Source organism: Pseudorasbora parva, chromosome 10 (genome assembly GCF_024679245.1).
Source record: "Pseudorasbora parva isolate DD20220531a chromosome 10, ASM2467924v1, whole genome shotgun sequence".
Taxonomy (NCBI): domain Eukaryota; kingdom Metazoa; phylum Chordata; class Actinopteri; order Cypriniformes; family Gobionidae; genus Pseudorasbora; species Pseudorasbora parva.
In genome coordinates this window covers 33,251,472-33,271,941 of record NC_090181.1, presented here as the reverse complement: position 1 = coordinate 33,271,941, position 20,470 = coordinate 33,251,472, and the positions used below count along the sequence as shown (strand labels likewise).

Sequence of the window (20,470 nt, the reverse complement as noted above, 5' to 3'; positions counted from 1 at the left end):
ATCTGTTCACCATCAACATTGCGTGCAGCAGCAACCACAGCCTCCCAGACACTGTTCAGAGAGGTGTACTGTTTTCCCTCCTTGTAAATCGCACATTTGATGATGGACCACAGGTTCTCAATGGGGTTCAGATCAGGTGAACAGGTGAACTGGAGCTCTCTGCCCTTTACCAATCCAGCCACGGGCCCATCCATCTGGCCCATCAAGACTCACTCTCATTTCATCAGTCCATAAAACCTTAGAAAAATCAGTCTTGAGATATTTCTTGGCCCAGTCTTGACGTTTTAGCTTGTGTGTCTTGTTCAGTGGTGGTCGACTTTCTGCCTTTCTTACCTTGGCCATGTCTCTGAGTATTGCACACCTTGTGCTTTTGGGCACTCCAGTGATGTTGCAGCTCTGAAATATGGCCAACTGGCATCTTGGCAGCTGCACGCTTGACTTTTCTCAGTTCACGGGCAGTTATTTTGCATCTTGGTTTTTCCACACGCTTCTTGCGACCCTGTTGACTATTTTGAATGAAACGCTTGATTGTTTGATGATCACGCTTCAGAAGCTTGGCTATTTTAAGACTGCTGCATCCCTCTGCAATATATCTCACTATTTTTGACTTTTCTGAGCCTGTCAAGTCCTCCTTTTGACCCATTTTGCCAAAGGAAAGGAAGTTGCCTAATAATTATGCACACCTGATATAGGGTGTTGATGTCATTAGACCACACCCCTTCTCATTACAGAGATGCACATCACCTAATATGCTTAATTGGTAGTAGGCTTTCCAGCCTATACAGCTTGGAGTAAGACAACATGCATAACGAGGATGATGTGGTCAAAATACTCATTTGCCTAATAATTCTGCACTCCCTGTAATTACAAGCATAGATACATACAATATAACAAAGTTACAAATAAAGGAAAGTCTAACTGTAGTATTCATTTCAGGTAAAGAAATGTAATAATTAAATGTAAAATAACACTGTTCACTGTGTAAAGTTACTATAGATTAATCTTTGTTAAAGCTGTTTTGTAGTTTGATTAAAGGGTTAGTTGACCCAAAAATGAAAATTCAGTCATTAATTACTTACCCTCGTTTAACACCCGTTTGTTCATCTTCGGAACACAAATGAAGATACTTTTGTTAAAATCCGATGGCTCAGAAAGGCTTCCATTGGCAGCAATGTCATTTCCTCTCTCAAGACCCATAAAAGCTACTAAAGATGTTGTTAAAAGCCCATCTCACTACAGTGGTTCTACAACAGTTTTATGAAGCAAAGGGAAAAAAATCAAAATAATGACTTTATTCGACAAGTTCTTGTCTTCTGCTTGGGCCTCTGACGTGAACTCTTGGTGTGGTGCTCAACATGGTGATAAAGTGTACATTTCCTGGATGCCTGAACCATGAGAAACGGATAAGGGCACGTAAAAGGGCCGTATCAACGTGATAATACGTCATATTTATGCGTCATGGTGCTTCGTGAGTTCATGTCAGAGGCCCAAACGGAAGACAAGAACTTGTCGAATAAAGTCATTATTTGTGCACAATCTTCATATAATGATTGTACTTTTTAACGACGAATTGAGCGAGGAACTGTCATTGCTGCCAATGGAGGCCTTTCTGAGCCATCGGATTTCAACAAACATATCTTAATTTGTGTTCCGAAGATAAACAAAGATCTTATGGTGTCGAACGACATGAGGGTAAGTAATTAATGACAGAATTATTATTTTTTGGGTAAACTAACCCTTTAAATGTGCACTGTATTATTTTTGCAGTAAAATATATTAAAAAAAAACACTAGGCCAGTGTTATATATTTTGTTCAGTTGAGTACTTACAATATCCTAAATGTTTCCAACTATTTGTAAATTTAAAATTGCTATTTTAACTAAGGACCGGGACGTGTCAGCATAGCGTTTGAGGGAGTCACCTGTCAATTGTGTCATATCTGTGTTACCCTCGGTTTTATTCTGCAGAAGCGCTTTTCTCTTAGCAGTGTGAACATGTGACATCAGTGCCGAGCGAACGCACAGAGTAATGTCATAACATCATTTTAAACACACTTAAATGTATCTAAAATGATACTCATGACTGGAAAAGCAGAAATATTGTAGGTGTCCTGCGACTGTGTCCCGTCCCGTCATAATAAAAGCCCCGGTGCTCGCGAGCCGTGTGTTTGGCAACCATCGCTCCAGTGGCCTTGCTCAGCTCCACAACACTCAGTCCTGTTCTGCTTTACACTACAGGAACGTTAATAACTGCACCCATGAACATGATTTCTGCCTGTGCCCTATTTTCCACTGGCTGTGAGGTGAAGACCACATGTCCCAAGATACTGCGCTCAAACTTGGCGCCATCAAACTACGCCTTTGTTTTGAATAGGCGCCCTCTAGCGGACGAAAAGTTGCATAGTGCACCTTTAACATTAGTGACATTAAAGACAACAGCAGTTATTTATAGGCTGCTGTCTCTTTAATAGTGAATGCACTGATCCAATATAATGATACACATCTAATTTCTTTCTTAACTGTTTATGTTCACTTGAGACATAACTGACTGTGTTTACGAGAACGTGTTCACGCCTCTCTCTAAATGAACACACTACGGTGTGTGCAACTGTGCGCACAGATAACATTGTGCAAGTACCGAATTAATTTTTTTTACAGTCTATGCATTAAACACTTAGCCTAGAAATCTAGACACATCCTAGCAGCAGCAAATCTAATCTGCCTGAGAGTATTGTCTAGCAACTATCAATACACTTCTGAGCTGTAATCGCCAAACTCTTGCCGGACCAATCATGTCGTGTATAGAGTCGGCGGGCGGGGCCATAATGTCGACGGCCGAGTTGCGTTTGTGTGCTTCTAGTAAACACAGAAACTGGCGAACGGCGGTCTTTCGAATCAGCTCTGACCGCGACTCTGGAAGACTTGGAGTTAAGCTTTTCACTGAGAAAAGAACAAAGAACGGCACTGAAGTCATTCTTAAAAAGGGAAGATGTGTTCGGAATTTAGCCGACCGGATACGGCGAATGTTTAATCAGTCAGCGAGCTCTGTTTCACCTTCGTTGCTCTGGTTTGTGTAGCGCTATCCTATCGCGTGCAGAGGGAGTTTGAAAGACAACCGTTTATCCGCCCCTTGGATTGAGCTGTCAATGGTGAGTTTCCAGACCAAACATCTTGATGTGGGTCTGGCTTTTCAGGCTATAAAATACTTAGACATTCTTCAAAATATCTTTTTTGATCCACCGAAGAAAGAAAGTCCGGAAACAACATGAAGGTGGTTCAATTATGACAGACTTAACACTGTGTGTGTGTGTGTGCGCGTGTGCGTGTACGCTTGTGTGTGTGAACTATCCCTTAAGAAAAATGTGCTTTGATGAAGTGTTTTGCTCAGCTTGCAGGACACTAATGAATGGAAATAGTAGTGTGAACGCTGACCAGAGCTGTTTGGACTTTGTTCGCAAGGCTGAACATGACCACATATCCTGTCTGCTTCTCTAATCCACTAAATCATGTGGACGGGTGATTTTGTGTGTGTGTGTGTGTGTGTGTGTGTGTGTGTGTGTGTGTGTGTGTGTGTGTGTGTGTGTGTGTGTGTGTGTGTGTGTGTGTGTGTGTGTGTGTGTGTGTGTGTGTGTGTGTGTGTGTGTGTGTGTCCTTTTTTATATTACATTGTGGGGACCAAATGTCCCCATAAGGAAAGTAAAACCTGAGATCACCTTAATTGTGGGGACCAGCCAGAAGGTTTTTTTTTATGTAAAAATGCAGAAAGTTTTCTATGATGGGTAGAGTTGGTGTAAGGGGATAGAATATACAATTTGTACAGTATAAAAACCATTAGGTCTATGAAGAGTCCTCACAAAGATAGTGAACGAGATGTGTGTGTGTGCAAAAAAAATTGTTTATTTCCGTTAGAAAGGAGTTTCTTACTCCAGCATGTCAAAGTGATGTGAGTTTGTGCTTACCGGCTGCCATGACAACAGGCGGCACCATGCCAACCTGCACACAGACGTGTCTGCTGTCATAAAAAGGTGAAAGCAAGAGCGCCAAGAAAGGGCAAGGAGGAGAGCGTGTAGCGAGGAAGAGAAAGAAAGTGTGCCTGCAGCAAGAGACAGGAACAGTCTGAAATCGGCATGTGTCTGCTAACTGTGGTTTGACCTCTGATCCCCACCTTCTCACTGCGAAGCTCCTGCAGCACTCTGTGCTGATCAGATGTTGGCAGCACTTTATATTAAAGAATGATGTTGTGTAAGATTAATCAGGACGGCTCTTTGTTGATTCCTCTTTGTTTGCGGTGCATGATCTGTCTTGATTGGAGTTGCGTAAGGTGGGACTAAACTGGCCTGTCTCGACAACTCTGTTAGCAAGTTCTTAATGTGTTGCACAAACAAGCACTGCACAAAATGGTAAGGTGATCTTGAATGGATGTTTGCAATACATCAAAATAAAAATCCAAGGTTCCCAGTCATAGAAAACAGGGAATGTTTTTTTTTTTTTTTCCAGGCCTGGAAAAGTCAGGGAAATGTCTTTAATCTCATGAAAGAAGTCTCATGCTCACCACAGCTGCTTTTATTTTATTTATCATGCTGTCACATGATCCTTCAGAAATCATTGTAATAAGCTGATTTGCTGCTCAAGAAACATTTCTTATTTGTTCCAAATTTCACAGACGAGGCTTAAAGTCTGGCTTTTTTGGCTTTTATTATGAATATGTTAGCCTTACTTTTATCTATAAGCTAGTGCGCTCCAATTTTTTTTTTACACAATTCACGCTAAGAAGATACGCATTCCAAATCACAGTCTCTCACTTCCACCAATATGGATCAATGATTTTGATGACGTCACTCAGCCTTTCAGCTTCTCATCCGATTTTCTGTCCAATCAAACGCTCTCTAGAACCTAAAGCACCCCGCCCCCTAGTCTATAAAGAGACGCTTAAGCTTTGCCTAAAATTGGTCACTTGTTCACACATTTACTATTTTCTGCATAGTGAATGGCACATACTGCACTATATTAGGGGTAGGGAATGTGTCAATATTTGTAAATATGTCAGTGTAAATGTGTCTGGTTTCATGTTAGTGTTGTGCAAAGACCAGAAAACACATCGGACCCATTTGATTTCTGCACAAAATGCTGTATTTTAAAGCGATGTGGAGGGGAAACTGTTAGATATTAGGAGGAAACTGTGGCTTTACCGAGCTCAAAGGCTTAAGTCGAGCTGTGATATAATCGCTATTGGTTAAGAGCTGCTCAATATGTCTCACCCTGTTTTCCTGTTTCAGTGATAATTACGTCAACATATTGAATAATGCTCCACTTTCCACGGCACTTCAGTGGGCCTATAAGCCAAGTCCTGGACTAAAATGCATCTTAAATGCATCTTAACATATCAGTGCCATTGTTTTTTCTTAAGATGCACAACAGTAATGTTTTTCTAAGGCACATTTTAAAAAAGTTATTTAAACTAACGAAGGCCTAATCTTGGCTTAATCTAAGCCCTGTTTGTGAAACCAGCCACTCATTAAAGTGGTTCTTAACATTTTTGTGGAACCCATGCTACATTTTTTTTTTTTAAGTTCAAAAGAACAACATTTATTTGAAACCGAAATCTAAGACTATAAATGTCCTTACTGTCACTTTTGATCAAAATAATGAATAAAATTGATGAATAAAAAGTATTAAATTGCTTTTGTGTTGAGTTTGTGTAGAGTGATACTTGCTGACAAGTAAAACTTCATACCTTTATATTATGTTCTCTCTCTCTAGAGCGGTCATATGCCGGCAGTGCGTGTCTGGGATGTGGCGGAGAGGACGCAGGTGGCAGAGTTGCAGGAGCATAAATATGGCGTGGCGTGTGTGGCTTTCTCTCCCAATAGTAAATATATCGTCAGCGTGGGTTACCAGCACGACATGATCGTCAACGTCTGGGCCTGGAAGGTGGCTAGATATATTTATACAGTCATAAAACAATCAAGATGGCTTTCATTTAGTTTATTATATCATATAGGCTGTTTGGATAACTAGATTTGCTTGTTCTGAAGATAAAAGAATGGTATTAACGTAGTTCCATCTGGCAAACTCAATTTTTCCCCCCTTATGATTGTTGCACAAAACAAATCCATAAATAATAGTATCAAATTTGTCATAAATTTAATATTTGTATTTTCGTCTTTTCAGAAAAATGTTGTGGTTGCTGCCAACAAGGTGTCCAGTAAAGTGATGGCTGTGTCTTTCTCAGATGACAGCTCGTACTTCGTTACAGCCGGGAACAGACACGTAAAGTTCTGGTACCTTGACCACACCAAGTCTTCCAAGGTACTTTGCTAACATGGCAGACAACAGCTAGCCTTATCTCTTCCAAATCTAGCTCTTTTTGGTCATTCTGACTGGCTTTCGGTCTCAAAGTCTCCAACTCTCACCGTCCAGACATCAAACTTGACCTCATCTGAAAATGTCTCATAATCTCCAGTTCATACAGTACTAAATATCGGCCAGGCCTTTAATGAATGTGTAATAAATGTCATCTCTCCCAGGTGAACGCCACAGTACCGTTATCAGGCCGCTCTGGTCTTCTTGGAGAGCTGCGGAATAATTCCTTCAGCGATGTGGCCTGTGGAAACGGCCGGAAGGCGAGCAGTACCTTCTGCATCACTTCCTCTGGGCTGCTCTGTGAGTTCAACGACAAAAGAATGCTGGACAAGTGGGTGGAGCTCAGGGTGAGTGACAAAGATGCTGATTGGTTGATTTTTGTAGTCTGTCACAAACATGCACGAGTGGGTATGTCCAATACAGCTCAGCAGTTTGCTTCAGAAAGTCAGAATGGCATTCAAAATCTTCCTTACAGAGTTCATTTTTAACTTTATTTAAAATGAAAATAATGAAACACTCAATAAAATTCATATTTTAAAGTCAGCATGAATCGCAAGCTGCAATAGTCTTTTCTTCCCTATAGACAGAGGGTATATTCATTGGCATCACTTTTCCACCAGAACACATCCCCTCAGCCAGACTGAGTGGCAAAAGAACTACTGTGTCACTGGATTTAATTGGTGAAACTGCAAAAACAGGAGTGAAACAAACGATTATCAGATTAAACTAAAGTTTAGACTCCATATAGTGTTCCTTACAACTTACCAAAGATCCATGGATATTGACATGCAGCCAGGAATCGTGTTTTATGAGTCTGATTTAAATACAGAGGAAATACAAAGCAAATTTGCCTTTATATACATATTGTAATTTCATCCAGCCCTAAAACAGCCCTAGATTTTGTCAGTATTTACTTAACCTCAAATAATGCAGAATATAAGATGGTAAATATTTAACTAATGAGTTATATATAACAATACAATATGTTATCCCAAAATGTTACACATTGACACAAAATAATAACTACAAATCCATATTTTGCTGCCTAGAGTCCAGTTGTTTCTGTGAATTGCAGCGACCCATTTGCTTCTTTTTTCTGTAGCTTTTAGCAGTCTGTAAAAATATACCTCAATCTCAAAGGTGTTTCCCGTTTTAGATGTGTTGTGTTTTTCATGGCATTCGTGCTGAAAAGCAATGCTGTCGCTCAGTGTTTTTGCCACTCATTGGGCGTAACCACAACTGCTATGGACACCAATGACGTCATGTGCATACCCTCTATTGTGATGCATATCCTAGTGAAACGGCTTCTGGAATGAGAACATTTTTGGCCGAAATTGTATTTTGTCCTTTTTGATATTGATTGCATCGTAGGAAGTTGGACATTCCTAACTAATGGGAGGCAGATCTGAATGCAATTTTTGATTTCATTGCGACGTAGTTACAGTTACCATGGATACAGTTTTGTAGTGAACATTAGATAGCATCTAGCTACATGCCTATTGTTTTTGAATAATATGGACTGTGGTATTGTTATGATGTAAAAGACAGAGTTAGCTTTTTTTTATTTGAAAATAAAAACATTTTGCAGGCTGGTTTGTACCAACACTATTTATTGAAGAATTTTATACAATTCCAATAGAAAATAATGAATAGGAAAATAATTCTGAGAGGTCACTGTTAGGGATGGGACGAAATATCGTTTGTATGTCGCGATACAAAACGTGACGAAACGCATCGAGGTCGAAAAAAATGGATCGCGAAATAAAGATAGATGGCACTGCTGCATGATTTGCGTAGTATATAAATAATTTAGTGTATTATATGTGTGTGTGTGTGTGTGTGTGTGTGTGTGTATGGGGCAGACATAAAACACAGCGCGCATTTTCTGTTTGATCTGAGGCAGCCCGTAATGTTAGTTGGAAAAAGTGAGAGCAGTCAGACGCGATGCAACAGCAAACATTAATAGGGAAAGAAAATGGTTGACATTAGCATTAATATTCTAAACCAAAAATGCAGTTATTGCCTACATAAACTACCATATTTTCTGTTTAACTTTTATTAGACTCCAGAAAGAAAGGGGCGTTTTTTCACTGAGCACATTCTCTGCAGTCTGAGCGCGATGCACTGCAGCTCACTCTCGCTCATGTCTGAGGTAAATCATTAACACCATCACCCCGCTTACAGTACACGTGTTTTATTGAGCTAAATACAGTACAATCGGCTAAAACGAATAACGTTACACAGGTTACTTTCCTGAACAAGCGCGCTCCCGAGTCGTCCGTGTTCTTCACACTGTCCACGTGAATCACGGCCCAGTTCGGCGCGCACACGCAAAATAGAATACCGGCAGTTCAAAAGGGAATGCGGATCTCTTAAAGGGGCCGCACTATATTCCTACTCGTGTAATATGGACCTCCTCCAGGTATGGTGTGGTTCTGGTTCGCTCACTGGTACACATTAACAATTTTTCATACGAACTTTGCCCTGTTCTGAATTAAACTGCCAGTGTAAAAACTCCCTTTATATTGTTAAAATGAGAGAAATCATTACTTACTCATTATTTTTAAGTTTAGGCTTAAGAGACATGAATAATTACTTAGATAAACATATTTTTGACCTTTGATATGTCTAGTCTTCATGCTGTATTAATTATTATTGAATAAGTATGGTTTCACTAATAATAAATGTACATTTGCATAAAGCATGCATATTTGTCCATACCTATGTTGATTAGAGTATTAAAAACTTAATTTAAACTTAATTTAAGATACATTTACAAGTACATTACTTAGGTGGTAAAAAAAACAATCACAGATTAGGAAAGAAAAAAAAAAAAATTTTGATATCGTATCGTGACGTATCGTATCGTAACCCTGGCATATCGAGGTGAATCGTATCGTGAGTTTAAGTGTATCGTCCCATCCCTAGTCACTGTTGAGCTCTATTCTTTTAAATAATGTGTTTGTGAAAATTTGTAGGGTATGTTTACACGACAACGATGTACCAAAAATGGAAACGTTTTTCCCTTCACGTTTTTCACGTACAGATGACAACATTGTCAAAACGATCCCTGTTCACACGGATCCAGGAAAATGATTACAAATGCTGTATTATTCATGCCAGGCCAGTAGATGGCGATGTCACTTTGTAAAGAAACACTACCTGTCTATAGACTGCACACATAATACGCATGTGCACCATTTTCACAAATTCACATTTTTGTAGTTTACATGGAGACAATAACGTTATAGTTGACAAATTTTACTTTGAAACCCGTTTTTAAAAGTTTGCGTTTTCAGGCTCCCAAAATGCAGTTCTCGATTAAATGAACGGCCAAAGCGCATAAAAAGTTTTCTGTTTTTAGTTGAAAATGGTGTCGTGTAAATGGCCCCTTAGACTTAGTCATCACATTTTTTAACTCTCAATTTGTAGTTGAATTTTGTTTAAGCTTCGTTGTCTGTGTGTTTGGTTTTATCCACTGTTTTCTTTCTCTGATATCAAATCCCTTGGTTTTTCTAAGCTCTCTGCTGTTAAGATGAGTGTGTTAATTAACACTTCTGCTGCTGCTGTCCACTAATATTAGTCTGTTCTGCTTCTTCTCTCACACTGTCCAGAAAAATGACAGTTTCGCAGTAAGTTTCGCATCAGTGCCTGAACTCCGGGTTCAGTTGTCATGTGTCATTGTAAAACTCATTGAACGACATGTCACAGTGCTGCTGTCAGGCATGCTCACCTGTACATTGGATGTTTGACTCCATTGTCTTCACTTGCCAGTTATCACTTTAATCTCAGACAAAGCATTTCACATTATGTATGACCAGATCCACACAGAATCATTTGCTATTTTTTTTAATATTTCATTTCAACACACAGTGGTCAAAAGTGATGTCCAGAGGGGATATTTGTTTTTAGTGACCCTTCATGTTTGATTAAGCCATAAAAATAGGATGGTTCAAAATCAATATATGAAAATATTGCTTAAAGTATTTATCTGACAGTTATTTACAGCTACAGTTTTTATTTTAAATCGACTATAATATAATCCGTTAATAATATTTTGTTGGTTCACTCTCGTTTTTGCATATTTTCATAATTTCTTTGTATGACAGCCTTGCCAAAAAATTATGTCCGCTTAATTTGATATGCTTTATTGCATTATCACAAATAAAACAATTTACTTAATTAAATTAACACATTTTTAATAATATTAAATACAAGGGTGACGATGTCAATTTTCGTAGGCTAGACATCACATTGGCCACTACTGTATTTTTTTTCTATATTGTTATTTCATTATTAATTTTATAATTATGTATTTTTCATTGAAATTGTTTTTTTTTCTTCCAATTAATTATGAATCATTAGTATTAATTAATTAACTATTTTGAAAGGGTAAACCAACATGATATATTTAATTTAAATAATTGAATTGTTTTAATTTACTGCTTATATTACTTAAAATGAAACAACACCAGATCAAGTAATAATGACTATAAATAAAAGAATGAAAAAAAAAATGAAATAAAAGGTTTATTGTATCACACGAAAGAGAAAAAGAGGCTAATTGGTGTTTCAGAAGACCATGACAACTAGGCAATCGTGTTGTGAACTTGAACACATGATTTAGAGCTGAAATGAGATCTCGATTTGACTCCTCTCAGACTGCCAAAGTGGGTCATGGTGAGAGCAGGTGGGTACTGCACAATTCTGCTTTTGTGGCAACCCTTGTGCCCACTGCACTGAGAAACAAGAAAGAGCCAGAAGAGTGCCAGAAAGAAAGGGATACAGGGAGGATGTAGAGGATACAAAAGCCTCTCTGTCTAGCAGTTTATCAACTACAAGAACCAGAGTTTTAACTTGATTATCTAAAAATGAACTTTGGTCTCTCAACGTAAAGCTTATTTAGCAATACTCTCCCCTGTCCATACCTTATCTCTGTAAATTAAATTAGATGGCAGTAATGAGGCTCTTACAATCCCATATTAGAGTTCTCTCATCAGGAACATCTGACGCACTCAAATGAGCTTCCCGCTTTTACCCTTCTCACACTTTTTTTGCATTTAATCTCTTTACTGTCTCCGTTGTCTCTTTATCTCATCAGCTTTTATTTGTGGACTCTGCAATGTGCATTTTCCTTGCAATTATCAGTGAACTTAATGAGACATCTCAATTTAATGCACAGAGCGCTCATTTTTTTCCCCATGTTAGAATTCACCCAACATACTTGGTAGCAACTTGGCCCACATGGCAAAAATGCCTTTGGATAGTCAAATAATTTTGAGCTTTGATAAAATGTTATCATTTCTGCTGATTTTTTCACACATTTTCAGCATTTCGTCACCCATTGCATGTTTGATATTTTTATTAATACTAGAATTGCACTTGAAGGATTTCACCTTCTGTGTTTTATAAATAAAATAAGAAAATGTAAATATTATTAATATATAAATTTTATAATTTGTACTATTTTAAATGTAGAATTCCACTAATGTATGTTAATAATAATAATAATAATAATATTGTTACAAATATAAATAATACTAATACATATATCCAAAAAATGTATTTTAAAAAAAAAAGAACTTGGCCCAGTGATGACTTGCTTAACTGGGATTTCACAGTTGTTCAAATCTTTTTTCCCTTTCTCTCTCTCTCTCTCTCTCTCTCTCTCTCTCTCTCTCTCTCTCTCTCTCTCTCTCTCTCTCTCTCTCTCTCTCTCTCTCTCTCTCTCTCTCTCTCTCTCTCTCTCTCTCTCTCTCTCTCTCTCTCTCTCTCTCTCTCTCTCTCTCTCTCTCTCTCTCTCTCTCTCTCTCTCTCTCTCTCTCTCTCTCTCTCTCTCTCTCTCTCTCTCTCTCTCTCTCTCAGACTAGTATGGCCACGTCTCTGTCCGTCAGTGAGGATATGATCTTCTGTGGTTGTGCTGATGGCACTGTGAGAGCGTTCAGCCCCATTGACCTGCACTTTATCTGTACGCTTCCTCACCCTCACAGCCTGGGCACAGACATCTCCTCTGTTACTGAGGCCAGGTAAGATGAGCCACATTAGTGAGTCAAAATCTAAAAGTAAGTCTCATTATTATCAATGTATTTGCAAATAAGCAAGTATAGTAAGCCCACACATTATGACCACCTGCGGCTGCCTATATGCTGTTGGTCCTCCATGTACCGTCAAAACAGTGCCGACCTGCCTGAGGCACCCCTGAAGGTGTCCTGCGGTATCTGCCACCAACACATTAGCAGCAGATCCTTCAAGTCCCTTAGGTTGGAGCCACCATGGATTGAACTCTTTGTTCCAGCACATCCAACAGATGCTCAATTGAATTGAGATGTGGTGAATTTGAAGCAAGCCTGCTGTGCCCCCTCTCAGAAACTGAAGCTTTCGCGCCTCGATCGCCCCCGGTGACCGGTCCCAGTATAGTCGCCCCTCTGTGTTTTCTAACGGACGCGAGGCAAACAAAACAATTAAATTACACTTCAAATATTTTCCCCCAAAGTTAGTTTATGTCATTGAAGGCAGGTATCATCACGATGATTTCCTTTCAAGTGTTCGTTTAGTTTTAGTTAGTTATCTGATGCTATAAAAACAGGGGGTGTGACGTCATGATTGACAGCTGAGATCGACGGCTTCTCTGAGTGAAGTTGTCACTGAGGCACTAACGGACATTTTTCAGGATTTTTGGGAGCAGATTGGAGCTTTAGCTTTAATTTCTACATTTCCATAACTGTTTATTTCACACCAACATAATTAATTGTTCTGCATCTGCGAGAGTGTGGGCGGGCTTTTGATATCGCGACTGTACTTCTGGCTCTACTTCCTGCTCTCTACTGCACAACTCCGATCCCGAAATCGCTACTGCGCAGACTCGGTCCCAAGATGTCAGGCTGTCTGAAAGCTTCAACTCTGGCAAGTGGAAACGGATGATGTCGAGTTGTCCATATTTTTTTTACGGTCTAAGATTTGAATGCCAGAGCAACACCTTGAGCTCTTCATCGTATTCCTCAATCCATTCCTGAACTAGCTGTGTGGCAGGGTGCATTATCCTGCTGAAAGAGGCCACTTCCACCAAGGAACATCATTGTCTTGAAGGGGTTTACCTGGTCTACAAAAATGTTTATGTTGGTTGAACGGGTCACATTAATGTCCTTCTGACTGGTCGGACCGAGGAATCATAATTTCCCCAGGTAAACGGAACACACGCGTTATGTGGTCGTCCATGTGATATAAAAGAAAAAGAGACTCAGACCACGTTCTTCCACTGCTCCAAGGTCCAGTTCCGACACGCACATGCCCCACTGTAGGCGCTCTCTTGCAGTAGACAGGGGTCATCCTAAGCCCTGTGATTAGTCTGCAGCTACTCAGCCCCATACACAGCAGAGTGTGTTGTGACATATTCCTCCCATAACATCACAAAAATGTTGTGACGTGCCAAAGTAGACCTTCTGTTGGCTCAAACCAGACGGGCAAGTCTTCATTACTCTCATGCATCGAAGAGCCGTGGACGGCCAACATCCTGTCACCATTTTTGGTTTGTCCTCGGACCACTGTTGGTAAATTCTCACCATTGCTGACCTGTAGCAACCCACATGCCTTGCAGTTTCAGAGATACCCTGACCCAATCGCCTTGCCATAACAATTTGGCCCTTGTCAAAGTCGCTCAGATTCCATTTCTCCCGCATCCAACACGTTGATTACGGGAATGCTTGCTTACCATCCAATACCCAGATATAATATGTGTCCTTGTTAGGAGACGATCAGCAGTATTCACTTCACCTTTGATTGGTTATAATGTTTTGGCTCATCAGTGTATAATGGTATTAACATCTAATATCACTGAAACCACCAAAATACTTATTTTTTGATTACTGAGAATCAGGGATATAACTGCTTAAAATCCCTTTGTCAAAAGTCAAACGGTAGGATGAATATTTTCACTTGGAAATCTCCAGAGATTGTTCTACTGGATGAGCTGCTGTCTGGTGTATAGCATCATACATATGCAAATACCCTGAACCCATCCTGAAATCTCAGTCTGTTTTAAGATTCAGAGTGGATTCATAGTCTAGATGAAACAGCTTAGCCATTGACATCTGTTTAGCATTCCCTGCTTTCCCTCCAAACTGTCAAACACACAAGACCTCTTAGTCCACCACTCATAAATATGCACAGACACTGCTGCAAGGCTGAGACATGACTGTTGACCTCAATTATATTGTTCAGGAAGATTTTTAAGACACTTAGATGTGTCTGTGTTATTTGTTGTTTTCTAAGGTTTCGGTCTTATTTGTGTTATGTTAGTGTGTGTGTGTGTGTGTGTGTGTGTGTGTGTGTGTGTGTGTGTGTGTGTGTGTGTGTGTGTGTGTGTGTGTGTGTGTGTGTGAGTCCAACACTTTGAAAACGTTTCATAGATTGATGGGTATAAATCATGAATTCCAGCATTCCAGCAGAGACACCACTCCCAGAATGCACACAGTTATTCTTTCTGTCTCTTTAATTGGCAGTAAATAGCAGTGGTCTAAGTGCGGGTTCTGTTTGGAAAAATGTTCTCGTGACTCTTCCAGAAGACCTTCTGTGACCTTGCAGTACAGCTGTCTTTACTGTCCCACTAATCCATCATGATCTCTCCACAGCCACCTCTTCGCCTACAAGGAAAACGTCCGCTATCCCGACGCGGTGGCCGTGCACTATGACCCCACAAACCGCTGGCTGTCCTGCGTCTACAATGATCACAGTCTGTATGTGTGGGATGTACGTGATCTTCGTAAAGTGGGCAAGGTTTACTCGGCCCTCTACCATTCGTCATGTGTATGGAGCGTGGAGGTGAGGAATAAGCTATATTCATGCAATGTTGCCACCGAAATAAAATAAATTTTAAAATAAATTGTAAAATAATATATACATTAAAATAAAAGTGTGTGTATATATATATATATATATATATATATATATATATATATATATATATATATATATATATATATATATAATACACTATAAAAATGTAAAACAACATTTTAAATAAATGAAATATAAAATAAAATGTATATTACTCAGCCCTCTACCATTCATTATGCACATGGAGCATGGAGGTGAGAAATAAGACAAACATTTCATGCAAATTCATGCAAGGCTGTGACCTAAAGCCAGTGCTGATCTGGTGAATAAAATTTAATCAATTTAAAATAAGAAATACAAAATAAAATAAAAAAAATATAAAGTGAAATATTAAAACAAAATAAATGAATTATTTGAAATGAATGAAAATATACAAATTAAAATGTAAAAAAAAAAATAATGAAATCATGTATAAAAGACAAATACAAAATATATCTAAACTATTCATATATTGGCGCAATTTACATTTACCTACAAAAGTAATTAGGCAAATTATGTATAAGAATTAGCTCAAGAGGCTTTTAAGATTATGAGAAAAAGTGTATCTAGACTTCTGAGTGTGTGGTAACATGTTTTTGTCTGGGGTTTTTTCCTCTTTCATTGTGTTGCATGTTGACATTTTGGCTGCTGAAATAATTTGAGGCAGGTCTTTTGTATTTGAGCCTCATGTTTTTGTGTTATTTTTGTGTGGCTTGATGTGAACTCTATACAGGGTTATTATATTAATAAAGACCCACCCGCTGTAGATTTCAGCCTAGTCTGTAACTGTTGTACCTTGTTTTATACGTGTAATCCAGTCAGGAATGTGTTTGCTCTTCTGGAACCAGATGAAAGGTGTTTTAATATGTTTTACTTCGTTGTGACAGGCTACACGTTTTAAAAACCTGAGGGATTTGTCGACATACAGGATATACTGTATTTTCAGGTTTTGCCATGGAATGTATGCTCATATCGGATCACAGGATTCTTGACAGTGACTTCCCATTTTGGATGGTGTTGTGTCTTTCTTTAGTTGTCTGGCATTTTGTGACCTCATCAAACTTCCTGAAATTTGTCTACAAGTACAGGCCTGAATATTCAGTCAATAAGAAACATTGTGAATATAGTGTCAGTCAGCTAAAGACAGACAGCTTCAGCCATGTCTATATTCAGAATATGGAGCAAAATGCCTTATATAATAGAATCATTAAATACATGTTAAGTTGTTAAGCAAATGACTGTCATCCTTATTCTATAAAGTACTGTATAGTTCTTGTGTGTCATTTAGAAGGATTTTCTCTGAATGCATAAAAGAAGATCTGTGATCACGCCCAGTGCAAAATCCTTCTGGTTTGATTTTTGAATGCCACACTAGAGTAAACACACCTGCATTTGATTGTACAGCAGAATGTATGAGTTTGTGTGATTGTAATGCTTTTTTGTCTGGTTGAATCACATCACCTTTGTTCTGCAGGTCTACCCTGAGATGAGGGATGGAGAGCAGCCACGTTTGTGTCCCGGATCGTTCCTCAGCTGTTCTTCTGACAATACGATCCGTTTATGGAACATAGACGCTCAGAACACCACCCTCAGCCGAAACGTCATCAGCAACGTGAGTTTGACTTGAAGACTTGAAGCAAATCTAACCTGGAGTGTCTTTTAGATGTTTTTAACACTAATACTTATATTCAGCTCAGAAACATTAAACTGATTAAAAGTGACAGTAACGACATTCATAATGTATAATGTTACACAGGTTTCCACAAGATATTAAGCAGCAAAACTGTTTTGAATATTGATGGTAATAATAATAAGAAATGTTTCCTGAGCACCAAATCATCCCCAAACTTTTGACATGTAGTGTATTTTTATGGAAAAAACAAGCATCATACTTAGGTTGCTACTGTGAACTGATGCAAACTATTGCTACTGTCATCCACTAATGCCGCAGAAGTCATTTAGACATTTAATCCAAACTTCAAATGTATGAATATAATTACATTGGATAACAAAATCTGTTTATTAGCATGCATATTATAGCATATTGGCTGTTTTTTAGTATTTATAAAGCACATATTAATGCCTTGTTCTGCATAACCATAATATATATCGCTTAATCCTACCTAATACCTAAACTTAAAGGATTAGTTCACGTCATAATTAAAATTTCCTGTTCATTTTGTTTATGTTTCTTTGTCTTTGTTTCTTCAGTCCAAAAGAAATTTAGGTTTTTGAGGAAAACATTCCAGGATTTTGTTCTATATAGTGGACTTTAACGGGAACCAATGGGTTGAAGGTCCAAATGCAGTTTTAATGCAGCTTCAAAGACCTCTACACGATCCCAGCCGAGTAATAAAGGTCTTATCTAGTGAAACGATCGGATATTCTCTAAAACAAAAATATATTTAAAAATGATATACTTTTTAACCACAAATGCTTATCTTCCACTAGTTCTGCGATTCACCACCCATATAATGTTGGAAAGGTCACATGTGACGTAGGCGGAAGTACTGAAACAACGATGTCAGACAATTTTGAAGTTGGAGGATAAAATTTGATGTTCTTGAGGTTTTTGACCTACACATCTATGACCTTTCCAACGTGATTACGTAATGCGTGGGGCACTGCAGAGCTATTGCAAGACGAGCATTAATATATGAGATTCTTCGGAATGAAAGGTGCGTTATAAATAAAATCTATTATATATTGTTATTATTATTTTTTTTTTTTGGGGGGGGGGGGGGTGACATATTGTTTCACTTGATAAGACCCTTATTACTCGGTGTGAAGAAAGTAAAGAAAAACCTTAATTTCTTTTTGAATGAAGAAGGAAAGACATGATCAGGAAATTTGAACTCTTTAACCACTACATAAACTAACTACTTCTAACTATTAATAAGCAGTAAATTAGGAGTTCATTGAGTCATTGATAGTTAATGAGGAATCTGTGTTCCCCAAACTAAAGTGTGACCCAAATTATCATATCAGTTAGCATAAAAATAAAAATATTAAAACAAGTAAATTTTTCAAAGTAAAACTATTTAATACAGTTTGAAATGAAAATAGCATATTTTGTAACTTTATGATTGTCAAACATTAATAGAAAGGTTTTATAAAAACAGCACAGAATAGTTAAATCAGTTCTGAGAAACGTCTCAGTTACGCTTGTAACCCTAGTTCCCTTTCATTCGATCACATTTAACGTACGTCAGAATGTGAACCGACAAATTAGGATATTGACTGAAAGGGGACTGGATTTGCAGATGCAGACTTGCTGTGATACTTTATTATCTAGTATAACAATCAATAGTCATGCATTTTGAATGGCATTCCAGTTTCAGTTTTTGTATCTGTATAAATTAAATGAACAAGTCACAGATTATATTTTTTCGCAACCAAAGGACCTCCAAAAGGTCATTTATATGGACAGCAACACCTCCACCCTGTTGGACATGGACTGCATCTCCAGTAACTCTGAGAAGGCTGACCCACAGACCTCAGAGAACCGGACGGGCATTAGGACCATGTGCGTGAGCCCAGACGGGCTGCACCTGGCGTCAGGAGACCGCAATGGAACACTGAGGTCTGTTTTTCACGTGTGCTTAACACTTCTACTCTAATTGATTTTACTTAATGGATCCTCTGAGGTTTTAATGGAAAGGGTGATGTGTTTGTGCCCATGCATGTAGGAAAAATATGTTACACTTTCTATGAAGCCTATATATAATGCAGTATTTGCATTATACTTTTCTTCAGAAAATATTTTTGCCAATCAGACCCTCACTGAACTACTGTTGTTTTCCAGAATCCATGATTTGGAGAGCATGGAGGAAATTCTGGATGTTCAAGCCCATGACTCTGAGATCCTGTGTCTGGAGTACTCCAAACCTGAGACCGGTGAGTACTGAGAATGCAGAGGGTGCTTTCTTTAAAGATCTGTAGCTGATTAAATCCTGCACTGAGGTGCCGCTTAATGCCCCAGTAAAGAGGAAATGCTGATCCAGCTCAGATGCTCAGCAAATGCTTCGTAACCTTGAAGTCACCACTGCACACATATGCCACCAGCAGCGTTTACAGTTAAAACTTTACAGCTCAAACTGTAACCTGTTTCAACTTAAACTTGAAAGAATGTTTTCGATGTTAATATACTGTCTCATGTCCCAGTTTAATGTGCAGTGACAACAAAAAGCAAGTCATGTTGGGTTGATTCCTTTGGTGATGCTAGTATTACAGAAGTAAGCTTTAAAGGGATAGTTGACTCAAAATGAAAATTCTGTAATTATTTATTCACCCTCATGAGTTTCAAACCCGTAAGACCTTCATTCATCTTCAAAACACGAATGGAGATCTTTTTGAAGAAATCTGAGAGCTTTCTGTAGCTCCATAGACATCTATGCAACTGACATTTTGATGATTCAAAAAGTTCATAAAGAGATCGTAAAACTATTCCATATGAATTGAGTGGTTTAGTCCAAATGAAAATTTTCTGAAAAGACTTGATTGTTTTATATGATGAACAGATTAAATGTAGGATTTTATTGTTCTCACACTATCCTTAGCATCGTATTACAGAGCCCCTAACCAATAAAAAATATGCAGATTTTTGTGTGCGCACGAGAAACAATTAAGGGTACATAACACACACAGTTTCTGCCTGTATCATGTTTATCTTGAGTACCTATAGAGTAGTATTGAATCCTTCATATCTCCAAAGAGTCTTTAGTCTAATAAAAGACAGATACGCTGTACCAGTTCTTTCCGAAAACAGCCGAGCTTGTGTATGTGTGCAATGGGCAGAGTCATGAACACACACACACGGAAAAAAACATCATGGCATTATTCCTAGATAACTTTCGACTCACTATACATTCATGCTGTTTACATTATATGCACTTATGCGCAAGTTTCATTCACTGTCTGTGGTTTTAACTCGTGACTTGGAACAAACAAAAACACTTGCAGAACTCTGTTGCTGCTCCAGAAAAAATAAACTGCATCCACTGTTTCCTTAACAATGGGTTGTTTGGGAAGCTGAACAAGGTTATACTCCCCTCAACACTAAATTTTTTTTTCTTTAGTGACATTGATTTCATGGTCTAAAAACAAAATGACAGCGCTGCCAACGGCTGCCGTAACCGAATGAAGCTCATTGATGGGCTTGCTTTTGCTCTGGTCGATGTGCACACATGCTCATCTGGGAGAAGTGGCAATACAAGGAATTCTGAAAAAACTTTTCC

At 38.5% G+C, this 20,470-nt stretch overlaps 1 protein-coding gene across 6 annotated transcripts in view; it reads left to right on the top strand.

Moving 5' to 3' along the window:
* The window catches only part of mapkbp1 (mitogen-activated protein kinase binding protein 1), an 81,367-nt gene that overhangs the window by 35,721 nt on the left and 25,176 nt on the right, over positions 1 to 20,470 (top strand). For 5 of the 6 annotated variants that reach the window (XM_067455922.1, XM_067455923.1, XM_067455925.1 and 2 more), the window contains exons 5-13: positions 5,760 to 5,930; positions 6,171 to 6,308; positions 6,527 to 6,709; positions 9,977 to 9,994; positions 12,228 to 12,388; positions 14,990 to 15,179; positions 16,708 to 16,845; positions 18,635 to 18,816; positions 19,039 to 19,130. In XM_067455922.1, coding sequence (XP_067312023.1) covers positions 5,760 to 5,930; positions 6,171 to 6,308; positions 6,527 to 6,709; positions 9,977 to 9,994; positions 12,228 to 12,388; positions 14,990 to 15,179; positions 16,708 to 16,845; positions 18,635 to 18,816; positions 19,039 to 19,130 — 1,273 coding nt within the window. The remainder of the gene's footprint in view (positions 1 to 5,759; positions 5,931 to 6,170; positions 6,309 to 6,526; positions 6,710 to 9,976; positions 9,995 to 12,227; positions 12,389 to 14,989; positions 15,180 to 16,707; positions 16,846 to 18,634; positions 18,817 to 19,038; positions 19,131 to 20,470) is intronic. The other variant, XM_067455921.1, reaches the window with a different exon arrangement.